A 24,732-nucleotide genomic window follows, 5' to 3' on the forward strand; every position below is an offset into this window, starting at 1 on the left:
CGGGAAATTTAAGAAAAGTATATTATAAACCATGTCAGTACCGAAGCACTGAATCCAGAGGCTGTTGAAACCATCGGAATACAACAGTCCATCAGCAACAGTATCGTCATCATATTTGAAAGCCAAATTCAAGATTCATGACATTCATTGTACAGGGCCTCAAAAAGAATAATCAGGACAAACTGATGTATATATATATATTTAATTACATTTAAGACATATGACAGGTGCATCATGAGATGATTTGACGCCATAACCACCAGTGTAGTACAAAAAATGAAATAGATAATATATACAATCATCACAGCACTCTAAAATGAGCAAAGAAGTAACGAGTAACGAGTGATACACTCATGTCTAATCTGCGATATAATCAAACTACGCTTGCCCAAAACTAAAATTGTCATTGTTTTAATTCTATATGTACAGAGTGTTCGAGTTTACTTCAATGCGGGTAGTAAGACTTCAAACCTGAAATGAGTAAAAAAGAACAATCCTGTAATATTATGAGTAATACATTTTAAAGTATTGAAAAAAAATAATAAAATATATATTATATATATATATATTGTTTTATTTTTGATAAGTTCGAGTCAACAGAACGTAGCCTAATTTTTGTGAAATATAACGAGAACACTTATATAGAAATCCGACGCCGCTTTTTTTTTAAAGATACTGTGTCATGTAAATAGCCAAAATGTGCGGAATTACATGGGATTTATTAAATACCAAGTTTTAACGTCTATACTATAAGTTTTTTCTCTTGCAATTTGAATTTAACATACAGAATTGTATTATCAACACAGAACACTTATATGTCCCATGGGATAACAAAAATATATGTCATTCAGTTGGACAAACAAAATCCCATGGGACTGAAAAAAACATGGGATTCTTTTCGGTCCCATGGGATTTATTTTGTCCAATAGAATATATTTTATCTCATGGGTTAAAAAACTCCTATGAGACAAATAGAAATGAGTATTTTGCAAATTTAAAGTGTTCAGTGTTGATAATACAATTCTTCAAACATACATGTATATCATTTGGTATTTTGTGTCTCTGAGATGCTGTTTTATTGACGTTCAACCCAAGTCTAATAGTGTTCATATTATCTTGTAATATATAACAACACTTCTTACATGTAAACGGAAAAGAGAGCAAATAAGAAAACTTGCTCCACAGCACTATGAATTTTAAAAATATATGTTAGCGCTGTGTAAACATGTACATTGTTGTTGAGACAGTAACTTCACCGATTTGAATAAACAAAGCACATTCGACATGTATTCTGTTATGGGTTTGAACCCTGCATGTGGCAGGTATGTTCGATTCCAATCTTAATTGACTAGGATTGTCCGTTTTCCTGCCGAAGTTCGGTGCTTCTCTCTGGGCTATCCAGCTTACTCTGCCAATAAAACTGACAGCCATGATAAAGTCAATAGTGCTGAAAGTGGCGTAAAATACCAACAATCAATCAATCAATCAATTTAATGGATACATAATGTATATACATTCCGTACGTCAGATATCAAGACTTCTCTAAAATAAAATACACGATCATACCTCCTGATTTATTTGTTGAAAAATGTGTTTCTTCATCAGTGGAATTTCCAGAAGCATCTGAGAAGTTCCCTGTAAACCCATCACGGCGCTGTAACCAGTAAGTGCGAACCATGTCACTGAAAGCATTCATGACATCCCGATCCGTCTAAAATAAATGGCAAACAATTTCATTTCAGTTTGGTTGACAACCAATCCATAATAAATGAATAAAATAAGAGAATGATTTTATTTTTGCACCTTTTTGTACGCAGAAAACGATGCCCTATCATATTGCAAAAATTGGTAGGTACCCAATAACGTACTTGTTAATATTTAGGAGTTTCAAAAATTGTTTCTAATATGAATTTTATTGTTGGTCATTTTTTGGTATTATCAGCTCTACAACGTTTGTAAAACGGCCTAGGTTTTAGATTTTCAAATGTCTTGGCCTCGAGTATCCCTGAAGAGACACTAACTGTCGAAATGCGCATCTGGTGCAGTAATAACTTAATTTTTATAATGAAAGATATCTTATGTGGTGTATACGTCAATGAGACAGTAACCCATCGACATAAATAATCACATTTGTTATTCCCCTTTTTTTTTTATCCATATCCACTGAATATATCAAAAAAGGAGATGAAGCATGATTGCCAATGAGAAAACAAACTATCCAACAGAGTTCAAATGATGTAGATGTTATATAAATAACACATAGCTGATAGGGTGATAGAGCAGAATGTTACCCCGAAAAACGTTGTCAACCAAGGCGAGGCACTAACAATCTGATCTATATACAATATAAAAATAAGGAGATGTGGTATGATTGCCAATGAGAAAACTATCCAACAAAATTCAAATGAAGTGGATGTAAGCAATTATAGGCAATTGTACGGCCTTCAACAATGAGAAAAACCCGTACCGTATAGTCGGCTATAAAAGGTCCCAACATGAAAAATCGTGACACCAAATCGCCTGCACTGTATCCGACGCGCTAAACAACACGACCACCTAGGCTTCACAATAATAAAGCTTTCGGTGGCCGGGTGTTACCTTTCCTCGTCACTTTTAATCTAGCGTCGTAAGACAGTACATGATATATAAGGCATGAAGATGGAATTGTTACAGATCAGCTGAAATATCTATTGTAAAGGATCCTACAAATTAATGCAAGATACAGTCACAGAAATAATTATATTTATAAGTACGTCTGGAACAGTGACAACTCTACAACAGATTTCTCCATCGGATCACCAGCAGTGATGGTGATACATGGCTGTGTACATTCTGTATATACAACTCGTCTAAACATCAGCCCAATAATGTTAGATCTGTAAAATTGCTTTCGCAAATTTTTTGTTCTTCCCTCGCCGGGATTCGAACTCATGCAACTGAGATATCGTGACACCAAATCGCCTGCACTGTATCCGACGCGCTAGATCACACGACCACCTAGGCTTCACAATAATAAAGCTTTCGGTGGCCGGGCGTTACCTTTCCTTGTCAGTTTTAATCTAGCGTCGTAAGACAGTACATGATATATAAGGCATGAAGATGGAATTGTTACAGATCAGCTGAAATATCTATTGTAAAGGATCCTACAAATTAATGCAAGATACAGTCACAGAAATAATTATATTTATAAATACGTCTGAAACAGTGACAACTCTACAACAGATTTCTCCATCGGATCACCAGCAGTGATGGTGATACATGGCTGTGTACATTCTGTATATACAACTCGTCTAAACATCAGCCCAACAATGTTAGATCTGTAAATTTGCTTTCGCAAATTTTTGTTCTTCCCTCGCCGGGATTCGAACTCATGCAACTGAGATATCGTAACACCAAATCGCCTGCACTGTATCCGACGCGCTAAACAACACGACCACCTAGGCTTCACAATATTAAAGCTTCCGGTGGCCGGGTGTTACCTTTCCTCGTCAGTTTTAATCTAGCGTCGTAAGACAGTAATGATATATAAGGCATGAAGATGGAATTGTTACAGATCAGCTGAAATATCTATTGTAAAGGATCCTACAAATTAATGCAAGACACAGTCACAGAAATAATTATATTTATAAATACGTCTGAAACAGTGACAACTCTACAACAGATTTCTCCATCTGATCACAAGCAGTGATGGTGATACATGGCTGTGTACATTCTGTATATACAACTCGTCTAAACATCAGCCCAACAATGTTAGATCTGTAAATTTGCTTTCGCAAATTTTTTGTTTTTCCCTCGCCGGGATTCGAACTCATGCAACTGAGATATCGTGACACCAAATCGCGTGCATATATATATCTCTCCCTCTCAGCTATGTGTTTATCTAATTTATGATACTGAATGTTCCGTCATCATTGTCATAAAGGTCTTTAAATTTTAAATTGAATGTACTTCACTATGACTCAATGTACATAACAACGTGACAGTCATTAGAAAAGTAGTAAAAGTGAATCAAGATGTATTTTTCTTATGTTGACAGTCTATGAAAAAGGCCTGAGGCCGAAACGTTGAGTCACCGTACGTCCTTTAACAATGAAAACCTCCATATCGTATAGTCTGCTATAAAAGGCACTGACATGAAAAATGTGACACAATTCATACAAGAAAACTAACGGCCTAATTTATAACAATACCATTTACGAAAAACAAATATGACGACCACTGATTTAAAGGCTTCTGACTTGGGACAGGAATATACAGAATGTGGCGGAGTTAAACGTGTAAATAAGCGCCCAACTCTCCCCTAACCTGGGACAGTGGTGTAACAGTACAATATAAGAACAACAGTTACTGAAAGCTAGTTCAAAGCCAAGTACAGCTAATGAATAAATCATGTTCTCTCACACTAAAGTATAAATCTGTTTCATCTAAATGTGGAAATTGTGGAATATGTGTAAGCGATTGAACACTAACTAATATTCTCCACTTGTCGTACCCACAACCCTCCTTCTTTTCATCGCTTGTGGCATAACCGAATGCAAATTATCATCTAGCGGAGCAGTAACTGCTTAATCTTCCAGAGTACATGTGTTCAAGCGGTTTTTGATGGAGTTCGTGTTACTCAATTACTAATTCTCTGTGAAGTTTGTTTTTGTAATATCGTCATTTTACTCTTTTGCCATGGTGTTGTTTTTTATATTACCCCTCTGTATATCCTGTCTCGTTTGTTTGACTGTTTCTTCCCGTGGAATTGCCTTATAATTTTACTATGTAACCGAGTGATTATATTCAAAGCCACTGACAAATGTATACTGGATCTATTTGTATACTACCGTTACAGTACAATTGGATAAGAAAAAAAACATTGATCTGTTGTTTCGATAAGTCCTTAGCATTAGAGACTTTTATTCAAAACTATCTCCATACGGAAAACGTATTTCCCGCGATTGACGTAGTTTAACAATACAGCATTTCCCGCGTTTGACATAGTTAAACAATAAAGCATTCGGACAATATTACAATTATTCTAGAATTGTTCTATGAGGGTTTTTTTTATGCAGGTGTGTGTTTTATTTTTACAGTCGGTAAGATTATTTTCTATACAAAAGTTTGATTTAGTAAAACTATGTTTGTTCTCTTCTAAGAAACAGATACATTACCAATATGAATTATTCCTTTGCCGCGATATAACTGAGGCGGTGTAAAACAAACATCAATCAATGTATAACATGTGAAAAAGAAATCACTTACTCGCATTTCACTGTCTCTTCTTTCATCCATTACAAACCCACCAATCGTAATTAGAAGATCCCTAGTTGTTTGACTTATTTGTATCTTGTTGGCTGAAATATATTATTGAAAATAAGGAAAAAATTAATTCAACATTGATTTTTTGTTTTAAACCCTCTTCTTCCTGAATGTTATTGAAAAATCGTTTTTAATCTAAGTCTCAAAAATGTGTTTGTCCCTTGGAAGAAAAAAGATTTTTGTTCACAAATCAGATTAAAAGGCAAGGGTTGAGTGCGAGAAAACTCCACCACATGTGCATGTCCCATGTCAGGTTGTCTTTGGTCACATGCCAATATGTTTGTCCTCCGTGGAAATTGTTGTTGAGGGTAAATGTTTTGGCAGTAACTATTAAATTTATTCACAAATTTTCTAGACTTAGATTTATTGTTTGACACAGTGTATATACTTGTCTATTGTTGTAAAACGTATGTTAACATCTGACTAAGTAGCTTTTCTTTTTTGGGTTGCTGTTTCGTTAACGTATCATGTATACCCCACATATTCTTTCATTCATACTTTATTATATATAAATGATTAAAACAATTGTTTTGAAATTTTTTGAACATTAAAACTTTAAATTTATAGTACGATTTAGTGAAAATTGAATAATCCTGACAGTCTACTCTTGTTTTTTTTTTAACCGGCAAAAACAAAATTGATTTCACTTCTCCCATTGCAATGTGCCACGATCTTTAACCTTTGTACATCTAATGAATACTTTTCAGAGAAATATGCTATACCTCGTCCTTGAGACTCCATCTTTGATGCAATGCTGACCGTTCTTCCAAATAAACAATATCGCGGCATTTTAGTTCCTACAACTCCAGCTAATACAGGACCTATACACAGTTCAATTATAAATTAAAATGTGTCAATATTGTTTTAATTATGCAACTTATGTTTGATTTATTTCAATATCTATTTGATATGGTTCAAGGCTGCTAGTATTTTAAATAATTTATAAATTTTATTTATGTTCATGTTTTAAATTGCAGATTTCCTTTTGAAACAAATGTATCATCAAGAATAAATAGACTACAACTAGTTATATCACGAGCCCAGGAGTCTTCACTCCTGTACTGAAGTAAACTTCATTGATACGGTCATTTTTGTAAGGTTACTATTTATACAATGCTTAATTATTCCAAACACTAAGCCAGTGGCGGATCCATAGGGGGGTTCCGGGGGTTGGAACCCCCCTTTTTTTTGACGATCAATGCATTTGAATGGGGACATATAGTTGGAACCCCCCCTCTTTATCCTGGGTTAGGACCCCCCCCCCCCCCCTTTTTTAGAAATGGCTGGATCTGCCCCTGCTAAGCATTGTATACACCATGTGCATGGATGGCCGTAGCCATTTTTAGCACAACTTTTTGAAAATTCTGGTTTTCAGTGCTCTTCGTGTTCGTGTTTGATATGGCCTTCCAACTGTTTTGATGCAAAAGCCACTGATAAGTCTTGTGCAGACGTAACTCGTTTCTGACATAGGAATTTATAAGCACGATATCTTTGATGAGTTTTTACTAACGGACTCTCCTTGTATGGAATTATCCTTGCAAACAGATACATGTACAGTCCATTATTTAACAGACTTGCTTGTAAACCAGATACAGATCAATGCTACATATATATATATATATTAGGGATGTCAACGAGTACTCGAGTATTCGAGTATCGCTCAGTAGTACCGAGTATTGAATACGAAAACGATACTCGACTAATCGGTTTCCTGTTAGAATGTTGCTGTCTTCTTTATATAAAATTGATCTTCTTGAGAACTTCTTTCGGAAAATTAAATAGGAATCATTCAATTATCATACTAGTAAATAAATACATTTTGTTTCGAATGCTTGCGCTAAATTATCATTTAAAATGCCTCCGAAAATACGTTGCCTATACCTAGGCTAAACATGTCTTAGCCATTCCGTCACATCGGTATCGTCAGAGAAAACATTTTCGTCTGAAAGACTGTAATTTACAAAGTTGCAAAACCGACTGTCCCCAATAATAGTTGACAAGATAATATTTCCAAATAGAATAAATTCGTTGCATCCTCTGGTGACCCTCAGTGAATAGTTAAACTTCTAATCCTTACGCCTTTGTAAGCAGTAAATGTGTTTTCTTAACGATTACCAAATACTATTGTTTGATATGGTTTTTCCTTGTGATTTCTAAATAGGTGCTCATTAAATTATTTGATTAGATTATTGTCGGTTTATTTAATTGGTACTTGTAGCTAATGAGCTATTAATTATGGTGTGTAATTCCTTGTCCCATTTTCTTATGTAGATGGTTTTTCGTCCGTTGAACAACAAACCACAGAATGTAAAATACGTGTTTCCGTGTTGTAGATATATTCCCGAGCGAGTACTCGAGTATCGCTCGATAAAACCAACGAGTACTCGATTAGTAATTGTTCACCGAGTTGACATTCCTAATATATATATATATATATATATATATATGAATCATCTATGGAGAAAATAAACTTCCTCGACACTACGAGTTACATCAAGAACGGAACCATTATAACGGACCTTCATACCAAACAAACGGACAAACATCAATTCCTTTCTCCTAAGAGTTGCCATCCTAAACACTGCTCCCGTGGCATCCCATTCAGCCAGGCATTGCGAATCAAGAGAATATGCTCTACTGAAAATACGCAAAATACTAGACTTGGACAACTACGTAAACATCTAGTTGTTCGAGGATACAATAACAACATCATTGATAGCGCTTTCGAAAGAGCAAACAAAACTAGTCGCCAAGAACTTCTAGAGTACAAAGATAAGAATAAAGCAGCTAACAGAACACCCCTTGTACTCACTTACCATCCTGATTTTAAAAATGTGTCTTCCATTGTTCAGAAGCATTGGAAAATTATAGAAAATGATTCAAATCTTAAAAAAGTATTTTCCTCACCACCAGTCATGGCCTTCAGAAGACCTAAAAACATCCGTGACAAATTAGTGACATCTGTATTAGCAAAGCAGCCTACTCCATCTCCCGGTTGCTACAAACAATGTGGTCGAAGGAACTGCTTGTGTTGTAAAGCTGCCAATACAAGCAGTTCTTTCATCAGCTCCGTTACTAAACAAAATTATACCATCTACTCAAATTCCAACTGTAAAACGGAGAACTCAATTTATATATTAACATGTGACACATGTGGCATTCAGTATGTGGGAGAAACAATGGACAAATTTAATATTCGGCTCAATAACCATCGTTCATGGTACAAAACCAACAAAAACTGTCCTCTCACAAGACATCTTCGTTCAACGAAACATTCTTTTGATAATGTTACCTTCCAAATCATAGAAGTCAACACCGAGTGGGACACCACGGCGAGAAGGAGAAGAGAAAATTTTTGGATCCACCAACTCCACACTTTAGAACCTGATGGTCTTAACGAAAAAGATGAGAAAAGATACAGGAAAGATAAAGAATAATTTAGTACACAGCATCGTCCTTTTTATCCTGTAATATTGGCCAATGGACGTTGCTAACTTCAACTACCAATTTTGTAAAAATCTTGAACTTCATCCAAATTATGTATTATTTTCAAGGCAGCTAAATTCAAGTGCAATATATACATTGAGCTGCAAAAGTTTCTTATCATCTACATCCGATTTCACCTGGATAGATGCACGCTTGATAAAGCTAGTTAGTCTAGCGAAATATTGCGTTTATTTTCATCATTTTGTAAATATTTTAAACATTCTTATATTTACATACTAAATAGTGTGTTAAAATTACATTGTTAGGCAATCTATATATATATATATATATATATATATACAAGTCTAAATTAAAAACAACGTTCAAACCTATGATTGCGTTGGATAAAAACCGCAATTTTTATACGTGCATGCAAAACAAATTTCTTGTTAGAGGGGTCTAAATACAGCACAAACAACATTTTCCAAAAGACCAAAAAAGTGAAAAAGTATATTTTAACAAAACGCATTTGACTAACAGGTCGAACAACAAATGTTCTTAAACCCTGCTGACTGCCATTGGCGATTGCAAAAAAACGGATCACCGATGTAATAAATGGATCTTAATTATAAATTTAATACTAAACAGAAAACAATAAACTTGCGGAAAAGATGGTATACCGCAAACAAAAGGTGCAAAGGTTTTTGTACACCATATCCGGATTTCGACAATAAATGTCTCTTCAGTGATGTTAGGAATCGAAACGGTATTTGGAAAGCCATACAATTTAACTCAATTTAGGATAGACTCTTGAATTTTGAGGAGTCAAAATAGGATGAACGGATCATATAAACCCGAAGGCAAATATAATACAAGCCCAAACGAAAAAATATAAACAAGTCTAAATTGAAAACAACGTTCAAACCTATGATTGCGTTGGATAAAAACCGCAATTTTTATACGTGTGCATGCAAAACAAATTTCTTGTTAGAGGGGTCTAAATACAGCACAAACAACATTTTCCAAAAGACCAAAAAAGTGAAAAAGTATATTTTAACAAAACGCATTTGACTAACAGGTCGAACAACAAATGTTCTTAAACCCTGCTGACTGCCATTGGCGATTGCCAAATAAACGGATCACCGATGTAATAAATGGATCTTAATTATAAATTTAATACTAAAAAGAAAACAATAAACTTGCGGAAAAGATGGTATACCACAAACAAAAGGTGCAAAGGTTTTTGTACACCATATCCGGATTTCGACAATAAATGTCTCTTCAGTGATGTTAGGAATCGAAACGGTATTTGGAAAGCCATATATATATCAGGCAAACTACTGCTGTATTAAATTATATAAAAAAAATAGTAAAATCACCGTAAAAATATTTCAACAACTATCAATCGATTGTAGTTTTGGTTAGCTAATTTAACTCATCATTGACCGAGAAAAAAATAATAATAAAATTTAAATCCGAAACAGCAGCAAAAACATCTCAAGAAAATGACATTATCTGTTGTGTTACCTGAATGCGCTCCAATTCTGAGTTTAAACTTAGTTTCGGGAAGATGCTGAATCTCGAGTTTCTTCACGTGATCAAGAAGATCCAGGGCCACTGTAGCTATCTCAGACGCATGGCGTATACCATTACGCTTTGGTACACCTAAAAACGATCATATGTATATTTAATTAGGAAATGATTCGAATTGTCCATACCATATTTTGATAACACTATAGATATCTGTACATCCTTAAATGATGACACATCAGAATTGTGTATTCAAACATTTTAACAAAATTTACTAACAGTATGCTTTTTCTAAAGTTTACCGACGAAATCTAACCATTACATAGATTAAGATAGCAAAAAAAAACTTGCTAGCTAAATAATCTATTTTGACGTCAGGGAATCCAAAATGACACCGTATATATAAATCAGAAGATGTGGTATGAGTACCAATGAGACAACTCTCCATCCAATATGAACAAAAACATATAATAAAGATATTTATACAAAGACTGGCGCAATGTTCTAGCAGAAATAGGAGCATGTCCAATCAACTCGGAATAATTTTACAATCGACGTACTAGCTACGTAGCATTGTCGTTCAACATAGAGAGATATTAGGGCATAATGGCTTTGCAACTTTTTAATGCATTATGATAGATTTCGTTCATCGAAATCTAAAACGTCACCACAGACATGGGGCACAGCGAACGAGTTGGGAAATATTTACACCGTAAGAAGGGACCGAAAGGGAATCACCACCCCCCAAAAAATCATCTCTTTTGTGGTAAATTTTTGTTTTGATTTTTCTGTATCAAACTAAAGTATCCAAATCAAGAAAATCTATTACCTACTGTTATTATTAGATTTATTTAAAGGAAGTTCCCTTGGGGAAACTTCAACAGTATACTCAAAGAATTCTTGATTATCTAAAGAAAAAACATCATCAAGGTAAAGTTGAGTGTTATTAAATTTATCAATAAAATGGAATTCAAAGGGATCTTTACTGAGTTTGACTTAGAATTGATAAATTTTTGTTTCCCCTATCAATATTGCACTGAATTCATCACCTTCAAAGTCCATAATACACGATCCTATGGTTATACTGAGTAATTCTATGGTGTTTTGGCAGAATTTAAATGTGTCTACTGTCACTATTCTTCCGAACTATTCGATTGTATCATATATAGGTCATGCTGTAAATAGCCACACAGACAAAGCAATATTATTTTGCAAGAGAAAGAAATATTCAGAGAGACAATACAATTTATTACCTTTTACAATAAAACCTGAAAATGAATTCATATATGACAAAAGCAGTATTCCAAGCATAGAAAGATGTACAGTTACCGTTTGTTCCGTACATAGAAGATACATTTCCAAATCCCAAAAAGAAGCTTAAAACAAGTATTTACCAACAAGGTATGAAAAACTTGTATATAATAAAATTATGTTCGAAGATCAATTAAGAATTTCGAAAGATGTTTATATATTAATTTTACGTTCTGCATTGAGCTTAGAGTAATTGCTACCTCATATAAAATAAAACTTAAAGTCACAATAAAAGAATATTGTAATTATTGAAAAATACAGAATTTACAATTAAATAAATAGAATTTAATTATTTGTTTACATAAGAAAACATAGCACTACAATTTCAACGGACATACTCTTTTGTTATTATTTTACTATTAAAAATATTTCAGGAATTTATTGTGATAGAAAAGTATATGGGTATCGATCCATGACACAAAATTAGTATATGTACAGCAAGAAACACAAAAAGCAAAGGAATAGCGCTTTTATTACTCAAGTCACAGTGAGGCCTTCAACCAGCAGCAAAAAAACTATCACCTCACTGCAAGTTTAAGACGCCCCCTAGCACCATAAAGAAATCTAACCTTTTGTTAAGATACGAGTGCAATCATATGCAAAAATACTAATAGAATATGACCATGCTTCTTTGTCTATTTCCCTATCATTTTCATTTTCAAAAAATCTTAGAATTTAATTGGAATGCACGATATCACAGTTCTGACTTCATGACTCCTATGTTTGGCAAATAAAGATAACAGGAAGTGCTCGAGCTGAAGTATGTATATTAACTCATAGAAGTTCAAGATGTCCTCCAATGCGAAAATGTACAAAACCTTGTAAAACTTCTATTAAAATTGTCTTCGACAAAAAAGTGTATGGCTGAATAATATTTTAATCTAATGAATATTACAAAAAAATATTGAAATATTAGTTAGTCTTTTGAATATTCAAAATTCTAATATTGACTCTGTTAGTAAAACAAATGCAACAGAAAGTGTCTATAACCCTTAGATATGCATTAATTACCTGAAACGACCATGTAAGCATCCCCAATTGTTTCTACTTTGTACACATCATAAACATCAATCCTCTCGTCAAAACAAGAGTACAAATTATTCAGCATGTCCACAACCTGCAACGGAGAGCTCTGAGCAGAAATGGATGTGAATCCTACTATATCACTGAAGAATATAGTGGACTCACTGTACTGCTCTGCGTTAACCTGTTCACTTCTTTTCAGCATTTCTGCTACCTCTCTAGGTAACATCTGATATAAGAGCATGTCTGTCAATTTCTTTTCTTTATTAAGTGCCTTAGTTCTGTAATCAAATAACTTAATTATTATATAATCAATAATGTTAGATCTATAGGTTTCGTTTTCTATCGCACACTCTTTAACAGTTCATAAATATTTATCAAATGCTTGAAATGGAATATTATTAATATTCGTTCTATGATTAAATGTAATATTCTTATCTCGGTTATATGCTAAGTACTTGTGTGTTAACTCGAAACGTTTGATAACAGGAAACCTTGCTATTAGATAACAGAAAATCATGTTATTTGAAAACAGGGAATCTTGTTATTTGATAACAGTGGTCCTGTTATCAAACAGCTTATTTCTTTAAAATATGGTAGCACAACTTATGAAAAAACCAGTCGCACTACTAGTGGATGTGATCTCTGATTGGGCTGAAAGAGTTATCAATCTTTAGTGATTGATATTGAATTAATACTTAAATTAAATCATGTTCACGAGAACATTTATTTTCAAATATTATTTAAAAATCACATTGTTAAAATCGCGAAACGCCTTTATGAAACGTTTTCTAATCAATACATTCTCATGCTAATTCAATGTCGAAGGTGATTTTTACATCTTACCTATTTGCAATTGAGATGGAGTACTTTTGAATTTCCGATGTAAGTGAGTAGACAGCAAAAACAATCAGTGGGCAAACAATCAAAATAACTCCAAAAACAATACAAATAGTGATAACACTCTTCAGTTCCTCGTCCGAGGCTTTGGCAAGATTCTCGTCTATTGTAAGTGCAAGTGCGTTCTGTGTCCTTGTCAAAACGCCTTGGTATATAGTCATGTTATCAAACCACATCTGTGCTTCCGTAATTGATGCTGATTCACGGGAATAGTTATTTGACTTGATTCGATTCCTGAACTCTTCTATACGCCCACTTACATTTGCATTCTTAGCCAATTCGAAATTATAAATATCAAATGCTATTTGCGAATAAAATCTTGCGGACTCGAACGTCACATTAGCTCTATCCTGATTTTCCATAAATAGCAAATATTCTTCTCTTGTCTCAAATCCGCCCGTCGCATAGAATGATACACCTAATGCTCTTTCTCTTCCAAATAGTTCGCTGGACACGATAATTTCTTGATAAGCTACAACATCTTTCCAGACTGAACCTGTACTGGACTCGCTGACGGAATCATACAACCATGTTAATAAGACCATGATGCTGTTAGAGTAAAAATTTAGTTCCGTTTCCACTGACTGATTGTAAACGTCTAGTTGGTACCTATGTTTGTTAAGGTAAGACAAAAAACGCTCCCGTGTCTCCATTTCGTTTATAATGTCGTCACCTCTTGGCCATTTTGATAAATTCTGAATAGCTAGATCTGTGTCAGGATACCGTTGAAGCAAGAAATCTTTTGTCTCAGGCTTTATATTACTGACATAGAGTGCACTCATATCCCGTTCAAACTGTATGGTACGGAGTAAAGCACCGAGCTCTATACTGAAAGACAGTAGTTCTCGAACGCTGGATGAACTAATATAGCTGTCTATTGCAATAATGAAGGTATTTGCTGTCATCCCTGTAATTACAAGTACTGGAATCATAACTACGGACAACATCTTTATCATTTGCTTGCGTTTTCCAGCATCTGTAATTGGGTTACCTGTAGATAGATATTTATATTTTTTCACCTTTTATGATCATGCAAAATGAAATATAATCGCATTGGTGGTCTCAGGGTAGCATGCTCTCTTTGAGAGCGGGACGTCGTGGGTTCGATTAAACATAATACGTTTGAAATTGGTATACACGATGGATACAGAGTGTAACGTGCAATCGTCCTGAATGTACCTATATACCATTGGAGGCCCAACAGTCATCAATATTATTGTACAAATATTTATATATAGAGAAAAACTTGGGAAGTTTGTATTACTTTTCAACACTTCAATATATGCAATATCATCTTTAATATTTTAATATTTTGGACGGAATTACAGCTGTATTGCGTTAAATTTACATTTTGTACCTGTACCAAGTCTGGCTGTCTGGACCATGTGTTTTTTTTCGTTGATGTTTGTCTATGTTTGTATGTCAGTTTTTCGGAAAAGTCGGTTGATTGTAGTTGATGTGATTTGTTGTACTGTGCAAAACAAATTATATATGACACTGCTTTGGCATAAGTTATGTAAAAATGTTGTAGGCTAGACGCACGTTCTGTCTATATAGGTACCATCAGTGACTCTTGAATGAAAACAGTGAGAAGGCAAAATCAATTAAAAATTTGAACAGCATTAAAAACCGAAAAAACCGAAAATTCTGAAAAATTGTGACAAATAAGACGTGTAAAACTAGAATAACATCTTCAGCCTGGTTTAAAATACCTCTGCATAATTATGATTTCACAAATAGTTGCTACTTATTATTAATTGTAAACGTACTTCTAAATACAGTGACACATCTTGTAGCTAATTATCTGTTGTAAAAGAGAGGCGAAAGATACCAAAGGGACATTCAAACTCGTAAGTCGGAAATAGACTAACAACGCCATGGCAACAAATCAAGATCAAGAGACAAAAAAAGTACGAGTTAAGTATACAAAACACAACATAGAAAACAAAAGACTGCGCAACACGAACCTCACCAAAAAAACGGGGGTAATCTCATGTGCTCCGGAATGGTAAGTATTTCCTGCTCCATGTGTGGCCCTTGTCGTGTTGCTCATGTGAGTTTAAACCTGGTGATAAGCCAAATGCGGTAGGTCACATTCGGGGAAAAGGAGGACGGGATTGCGGTTACGACGATTGGAACATACCTCTTCATAAAGTATGTCACATCGTGTTGCTTTTATCGATTGTAAACGTACCTCTATATATAGTGTCGTATCTTGTTGCTTATTGGCTATTGTATACGTACTTCAATATCAGTGTCATAAAACTATAAAAGTTGAAAAGAGCTTAACTCATCAGATCGATACATAGCAACAAAAAAGTGACAAAAACACAGACCGGACGTGGCATGGTATTTATACATCTTACAACAAAAAAGACACTGAATACAGATCTGAGAGTACTCGCAGTTACTGACAGCTAGTTCAAAGCCAATAACAACTAACAAAAAAATTATGTTTCTAAGACTAAATTATCAATCCGTACACATCCAATATCTAATGGATTTAGTGTAATGACGTCATTAACAGTCAGAGAAAAACATTACCTTGCGCAATGTCAAAATATAGGTATAGACAGATTGAAGAACCGTGTAAACCTACCTCAACATAAAGTGTCACATCTTGTTGCTATTATCTATTGTAAACTCTACATAAAGTGTCATACCGTGTTGCTAATTGTCTATTGTATACGAACCTCTACAAACAGTGTAACATCTTGTTGCCATTTATCTATTGTAAACGTAGTACTACCTCAACATACAGTGTGTCACATCTTGTTGCTATTTATCTATTGTAAACGTATATTTACATACAATGTCATATCTTGTTGCTAATTTTCTATTGCAAACGTACTTCTACAAACAGCGTCACACTTTGTTGCTACTTATCTATTGTTAGCTTAGTACTTCAGCATACAGTGTCACATCTTGTTGCTATTATCTATTGTAAACGTACCTCTACACAAAGTGTCATATCGCGTTGCTATTTATCTATTGTAAACGTACCTCTACAAACAGCGTCGCACTTTGTTGCTACTTGTCTCATGCTCAGCATGCTCGTTATTGCGTCATTGATCTGTGACGGAGTCAGAGAAATAATGGAATCAGTGGACACTGATCGTCCCTCATGAGTGTGTTGTTGAGTCTTTGTGGGGTGAATTTTTGAGTCACCCATATTTTTCATCTGAATAATATGGAAATATAGTGCATGATGAATATTGTAAGAAAGGATAACAGCATATGATAAGGACCCGTATAAAAATCGCTTTTTTAAATGTACTTTATTATTAAAAAAAACAGGTAACAAAAAGACATTTCTTCCGTGTTAAAACCTCATGTTATTCAAAGAACAAATAAAAGAAATCGATATATTATGAAGGAATAATGTTTTACTTGGTTCCGTATTTCTTGTCGTCTATGTTCCTTTGGCAGATTAAAAAACGAATTAAAGAGATATCCATGGACGATAATAAATGTTAAACGGTAACTTACATACTTTTTAATATACACATCAATTTTGCAGCAATTAAACAACACAGATAATCCACCGAGGAAATTATACTTGATTAGAAGGGGTCAACGAGGCATCCCCACAAAAAAGGAAAGAACATTAACTATAATAAATTAAGGTGGCCCACCCCATGAGGGTCCCCGGTAGAAAATTTTCATTTTCACAAATTTTGAAGATCTTTTTATGCTGAATCAAAAAATGCAAAGAAAAAAGGGGGTCACCAGGCTCGTGTTTTCCTCAAAGGGGGAGCGAAATTAGCACTTTTAACCCTATTTTCAAGCATTTCCTGCCTTTCAACAATAAGAGCTTCATTAAATTCAAAGACTTTGAGAACTAAGTCAGTATGATTATTATGTGAAAAAACATTAAAATTCTAAATCTAAACGTTTTCCTTGGTTGATTTAGACTTAAAATTCCTTTTATTTTTAGATTTATGTCCAAATTTTGCCATTTTCTAATTTCAGTTTTAGGCTAAAAATATTGGTTAAATCGACTTTTCGTAAAATTTCCCCGGTGAATTTTTTTTTAAACGGATATGTCAAAGCTATGAACTTTTCGAGCATAAGCATTTTTAAGGTAAAATAAAATGGGGGTCACCAGGCTTTTAAAAAAGTTATGAACTTTTGTTTTACCCCTCTAACCCAATTGGTCTGATTTCAGTGCACTCCATTAATTACTTTTTTGTGTATTTTCTATTGATTGCTTTAATAAAATAATGTGTGCAATTATATCAATGGACGATATTTGAATATTAATTTGTTTAACGTATAATTATTTGTAATTACAAAGCGAAATTTAGATTATTTTGGTGAAATACGGTAAGTTTGTCGGGCGCGAGTTGTTTCCCTTTAATTTGTAGCCCAAAACGGACAACGGAAATGTCAGGATCGCAGCACACACTTCTGATGAATACGACTTTATACCTGAATAGCAGACATAGTGGCGAATATACAAAGTTGAAGGTAGAGTTATTGCATATAAAAACATAGATTTGAACATTGAAGGCAGCCTAATGTTATCAGTATCACGAAAAAAACAAATGAGGGGGTTGTCTCAAAATACTCGCTGCGGTTGAAAACGTCCATGGGTTAAAACATGAATGATGTTTGCCCAACGTATTCTAAATGTCTTTTCTTAGTTTTACATGATATATTTGTAATGACTGGCTATCCTTCTGTGTTCATTTGACCGTAAACCGACAAATTGTGAGCATGTAACCTGGTGGTAAAATATCGGTTACAAAAAGTATGATTGTTGAGTTCGTTGGCAAGAAACTAAATGGTCTATTTGTAAATTAGAACCCCTACAGTATAGGGCAATATATTTTATTGGTCGATATGCTTTGATCATAATTTGTTAACAGTCACCTCTCCCCCCTCGTCAGGCGTCAAACGGTCATTTTCGGCTACCGTTAGCGACAAATTGGTTAAAATTTTATCGTGATTCGCAAAATATCCTTATCGTGATTTGTCAGAGGTTTCAAATAATTATCCGTTACCGTTATTTTTGGGAATAAATTTAACGTGATTCGTCAAAATCAGTCGATTTTTTTTATTGTCATAAAGAAAATTACATTTTATCGTCATGCACTTAAAATTACCGTTAACGTCATTTGTTAAGATTTTTTACCGTTATTCTTCATGAAGGTACATTGTACCCCCATATTATGACCCTCAATAAACTCCTGGTCATTACTTAAACATGAAGATATTTCAAGTTACGTATTTATGACAGTGACAAAATGTAATAAAACGCAAAACTGATAGTGTGCAGATGAAACTCTCGATTCCATTTAAAGCATACTGTATGGATTTTACTCGTTGTTGAAGGCCGTATGATGACATACAGGTCCTTTGTTTACGGTTAAACGTTGCGTCATTGGCAGTCGTACACCATGTCAATGTTACAATTTTATTAGTGTTATGCACAACATCATACTTATATTTCTGTCCTTTTAAAATTTTATGTGAAAAAGTAACTAACCACTCTGTATTTCTGACCGTATTTCGTTTATTGAAGAAAGTTTTTGCATCGCTTGTTGACACCGAGAAAGGGTGCTCTCAGACACGCCCGCGTTCCGATGTCGTCAAAATTATTTTTGAGAAGACCCCTCAAAGCCATCGTTTCCAAGACGAAAAGCACGCGCTCGTCGTTTGAAACATGCGTTAAAAACTGCGCACTGTTAAAAGGCCGAGCCACCTTTATGGAAAAGTCGTCCCGTTTATCATTAACTTTGGTTTGGGAAATTCTATTATTAAGATTTATGAAAGTTATGTTGAATAAATTAGATGAAGTACATTCCAAACGTCGAAACTGTCGAAATTATAGCTGGTAGTAAATTCCAAAAATCGAATTTTACTTAAATTATAGCTTGTAGTACATTCAAAACATCGAAAGTTATTTTCACATATTTGCGTCATTTTTAAGTTCCCATAATGAAAAGTGTAATGCTACTTAATTATCACTTGTTGATAAAACATTGATTTCATAACTATACTAGTAAAGGACTACCGCATACTGTAAAGAGTTGCCATGGCTACATTTCAAACATCCAGATTCTTGTAAGTTATGATATCGATTAAATACAAAAGTTCATATTAAAGTTGGATGACAATAAGAATTATAAAGCACAAGTGTGTTAAACGTTTTAGTCAGGACTAAACTTTCTGTGAACTAAATTTAAGTCATTTACTGAAAATATGGACACTAATAAGGCTGTAAAACTTTTTGTGTAAAAATCGCATGACAAACATATCGATAATTGGCATGCTTATTTGCCAACAATTCCGATAAATCGGGTTGAGGTTGAAATAATCTACGAACTTACAAATTGTTAAAAAAAACCTGAACCTGAAGAATATGGTAAAACAGCTTTGCCTTCTAGTCACGGAAGCGCTTTCGTCAAATTAAGATGTGGAATAGCCCCGTTGAGGAGATATGCAAATATAGCTTTAGAAAACAGAGTATGTTATGTATGTGATGGTTTTATTGAAGACACAGCGCATGTTTTATGACGGTTTTAGAATCAATTTATTTTAAGTTGCTGAAACTCTCAATGAAAATTTCAATGATTTTGATGGCAACTAAAAATTAGTGTTTTTATTCCCAGACGTAAATATGATACGTGTGTGTGCCAAAACTTGAAATCAAAGAATAAAAAGATCGCCTAGATTTTTTTTACCTAATTTGGACAAATTAAAGACTTATACTGTAGAAGACTTATAGAAAATGACCTACCGTATATTATTTCTGTTACACATGTATGTTGGATTTGAATCAATCTTGGGGAAATTGTAAACGGGGATTAAAATGAAGGAAAAAGAAACAGCACATGGCGCCAAGCGACAAAAAAAATTACAGTGACCATATGAGTCATGTGAGCTAAAAAGGAAATAACGTATCATGTAAAAATTAAGCTTTTCAATTCAAATCATTTGCGGTCGACGTTTTAATTTTGATTATATCCTTAAGATGTGAATCTCAAACTGGTTGGTCGCTAGTTCCATGGATTGATGTTTTATGGCACAGTACATGTATGATTGCCGACGAGACAACTACACTTTATCCACCATAAACCAAAGGACGAGGAGGTAAACAACTATAGGTCACCGTACGGCCTTCAACAATGGGCAAAATCCATTCAGTGAGGTAGGCTATAAGTGGCAACGGTATGATAACATGTGAAACAATTCAAAAGAGAAAATCAACGGTCTGATTTAAGATAAAACTATAAAAGAGAAGCAAATATGACAGGCAGACGACAACCACTATATAGCAAGATCCTGACTTGGGACAGGCACATAACGAGTACAGTTTGGTTAAACATGCTTTTGCTCAACTCTCTCCTCATCTTGGACTTTGCTGTTACAGTACAACAGAAGAACAAACAATAACAATCAGTTGGGATTGGCTTGACTTAATAGATCCAAACAAAAATCTGATTTGTATTCGAAGTATCGTATAAAGATAATAGTTAACGACCTTACTACAGTGTTAATATGATAACCTTTAATAATATGTGTATTCAACGGATTAATAAGTTTGTATTGATCGTATCTAAATTGGCGGGCTCTTTGAACAACATCGCATTAAGACTACGGGTGTGATATCCGGTTTGTAATAATGTTTTTACAGGTAAAACAAAACTTCCAAACCAAGTCTTTTTATCTATGAAGAAATTTAAGTTATTTGTGGAAACGAATTCCCCTGCTTAAAGTTTTTCCAGTTATACATAGATTACGTGTATTTAAACGGTACTACAGACACGGGTATAGCGAACGAGTTTGAAAATATACACACAGAAAGGATGAGCCAAAGGAATATTCCGTCCTAAAAAAAGGAAATCGACAATAGGAAACAAAAATCGTCTCTTTAGTCCAAAAATTTGTTAATCATGGAATTTCCAGTTTCATCTGAAATATTCAAATCCAGAAAAGAAAAATGATAACTTCTGTTTATATTAGATTTATTTAAAGTTAGCTCCCATGGGGAAATTTTCGCAGTATGATAAGAAAATTTTGATTATTAGAAGCAAAAATACCAACAAGAAAAAGGAAAATGTTATCAAATTTTTCTATTAAATGGAATATAGATGGATGTTTTCTGAGTTTTGTCGAAAACTGTGATTCATAACAATAAAAGAACAGGGGCGCAGATGGCATATAAGTATACAACCTGTCGATAAACTGTTTAGGAAAGAGTGTGTATACATACACATTTGAGCTTAAAGTACATAAAAATCAATCAAGAGTAGACCAAGTTAATGTGGGTGTGTTTGCTTATGACGGTGTATGTAAGGGGTAGGGTTCATTTCTGCTGAATTTAATTTATTCATTATTTGTTTCAGCATCCGATGTTGTTTAAAACTACTGGTATTTGAGTTTCCCGAGTTTAAGTCCTACCCATTAAATATTTTACAACAATTATACACATATCCATGAAATCAAAATGTCTTTCAGCGCAAAATATTATTGTTGAAGACAGTCTTATTGCATTGATTCGGGCGCTTGTGATGATTCTTATGTAGATGTAACGCGCGTCTGGTGTAACAAATAAGCCAGTTTATTTTTTTATATACAATACTGCAAATTTTTAATGTTTTTTTTGTTGTTGAAATTTGGCTGCGAAGAACATCCCTAACCAACATTAGAATTGAAAAAAATTATAACAAAAACTCCAAAGTAAATTCAAAAAGGGGGAGGTCCATAACGTGCAAACATAAATTACAGGCATACAACACAACCGACTAAAATTTCAAACAAACATACAAATAGATTGACAAAAAACAAATTGACCCTACCTCTTTGCTTGTTTCTATAATGTAATATAATTTACATAATTGAATGCATATCTTTTGTATGTATTTTGGCGTGGAAATATATGTAATTGTTATGCTTCTTTTTTACAGCTCTTTAATACTTTTGTAATAATAATAGAAAATAATAGAAATCATTAAGAAACTAAAGTATCTACTGCCTCAGACAAAGTTACAGTTTAAGGTTCCATTTGGTCATATTTGGCTCTTCGTGTGTTTCGGTATTATACATCCTTGGCTTTCAAATATTTGGCTTTGATCGTTCCTAATGAAGGTAAACATAGAAAAACGCTTCGGACGCATACCATATTTAAAGTATTATTATTTTTTTTTGTGTCGTTATGGTTTTGCATATGTTATAATGGACGTTGAGAAAACCTCAATGTTTCGACAAATAAAAAAAAACACTACACAACAAATATATACATGTACGGTCCATGAGACATACAAAAGTTTGAACACAACACAATGTATATGGACAACTAGAGAAAAATATCGTATCTATAAAAGCGCCTGCTCCTTAACATTCACTGATACATACTACAGTTCGAGTTCGGACCGAGTCCATTGTAACGTAATTTACATCTGGTAATTTTGAATTAAAATTTTTTTCAGTATATATCCTTCTATATTCACTGAAATAGAAATCTTTATGTTGTAATGATACAAAAAAAAATAATTTTACTTCAAAATTCAATAAATATTTACCTACCGGTTGTTTCTGTGTCAAAACTTTCGTATGAACACAATATGTTTGAAATGTTTCTATGGATACCATTTACAGTTCCATCTTTTGCAGAGGTGCTAATGAAAGACAAGTCTCCAAGTAAACAAATTATCTGGAGGTCAGTGGAGGCTTTGCGCAAATATGGAAATAAATACTCTGAAGTGTTAATGAACATTTATATTTTAAAAACTACAATATTTAAATCAAGTTTTAAAGTTTTAAAAACAGTTTTCATTGCATCTTCAATTTAGGATGATTATTTCAAGCTTTCTTATTAATTATTATTTATTTTCACAATGTTCGATAACTAGAATGAAGAAGTATGAAAACGTTTCAGTAGTTACAAGTATACATCCTTGCATCGGAATTAAACATATTTATTCTAAAACCAGTTGTTGGCATGACACGGGTTATCTTCTTCTCATATATTTCATGATGGTATAATACTAAACCCCTAACAGGAGGGATTGTGCCTGATTTTCATATGATGAAGAAATAATCTTTCAATCAGTTTAATTGAGGTCTGGAGCTGGCATGTCAGTAACTGCTAGTAGTCTGTTGTTATTTATGTATTATTGTCATTTTGTTTATTTTCTTTTGTTTCCTATTCTGACATCGGACTCGTACTTCTCTTAAGCTGAGTTTTACTGTGCGTACTGTTGTACGTTTGTTTTTTCTACATTGGCTAGAGGTATAGGGGAGGGTTGAGATCTCAAAAAACATGTTTAACCCCGCCGCATTTTTGCGCCTGTCCCAAGTCAGGAGCCTCTGGCCTTTGTTAGTCTTGTATCATTTTTAATTTTAGTTTCTTGTGTATAATTTGGAGTTTAGTATGACGTCCATTATCACTGAACTAGTATACATATTTGTTTAGGGGCCAGCTGAAGGACGACTCCGGGTGCGGGAGTTTCTCGCTGCATGGAAGACCCATTGGTGGCCTTCGGCTGTTGTCTGCTCTAAGGTCGGGTTGTTGTCTTTTTGACACATTCCCCATTTCCATTCTCAATTTTATCCTTGAAACTTGTTTGTTTTGATTATGTAGACAGATTTTATTGATTCCGTTTAGAATAACATCTTTATCTCTTTAATAAACCAGTGTCCCGTTATTTGCCAAATTTTAAGGGTTTACCTTTGAATTTTAAAGTCCGATATGGAAATGTGAAATGCAAGATATAGATTCCTACATGTATACACTAAACTCACTTAACATTTGTCTTCTTTTCAAAAACTTCTTTTTCAGTTTTCAATTGAGTGTTTCCGAAAATTCCTAAAAGTCTTTCCCTGTTCTGAATGGAGTGTTTCTGAAAATTCCTAAAAGTCTTTCTCAGTTATCAATGGAGCGTTTCCGAAAATTTCAAAAAGTCGTTCTCATTTATCAATGGAGCGTTTCCGAAAATTTCAAAAAAGTCTTTCTTGAGTTATCAATGCAACGTTTCCAATAATTCCTAAAAGTCTTTCTCAGTTATCAATGGAGTGTTTACGAAAATTTCAAAAGCTATAAACCGAATTGGAAATATGAAAAGGAGTACTTTTTTTTTACATAAAACAGCTGCATAAAAATAAATACACATCCCTTGATCCTTGTGTGTAAAGTGCGAAAATGTTCTATGACGGAGACTCGATTCAAGATATTAAAATGTAACAGTTATGATTTTACCATATTGGCCATTTGATGATACTTGTATACAA

The 24,732-nt window shown here is 33.9% G+C and overlaps 1 protein-coding gene across 1 annotated transcript; it reads right to left on the minus strand.

Annotated features, from left to right (window-relative positions):
- Nucleotides 1-226: 226 nt before the first annotated feature.
- On the minus strand, nucleotides 227-23,165 carry LOC127730286 (uncharacterized). The gene is made up of 9 exons (XM_052238597.1): nucleotides 23,029-23,165; nucleotides 16,498-16,675; nucleotides 13,441-14,485; nucleotides 12,583-12,875; nucleotides 10,258-10,395; nucleotides 6,027-6,125; nucleotides 5,248-5,339; nucleotides 1,567-1,711; nucleotides 227-471 (listed from the first exon to the last, which is right to left on the minus strand). Exons 1-9 carry the CDS (start codon nucleotides 23,092-23,094, stop codon nucleotides 446-448), a joined length of 2,082 nt encoding a protein of 693 aa, XP_052094557.1. The 5' UTR covers nucleotides 23,095-23,165; the 3' UTR covers nucleotides 227-445.
- Nucleotides 23,166-24,732: the final 1,567 nt, after the last annotated feature.

This window comes from Mytilus californianus, unplaced genomic scaffold (assembly GCF_021869535.1).
Source record: "Mytilus californianus isolate M0D057914Y unplaced genomic scaffold, xbMytCali1.0.p SCAF_2, whole genome shotgun sequence".
In the NCBI taxonomy this organism is placed as follows: Eukaryota; Metazoa; Mollusca; class Bivalvia; order Mytilida; family Mytilidae; genus Mytilus; species Mytilus californianus.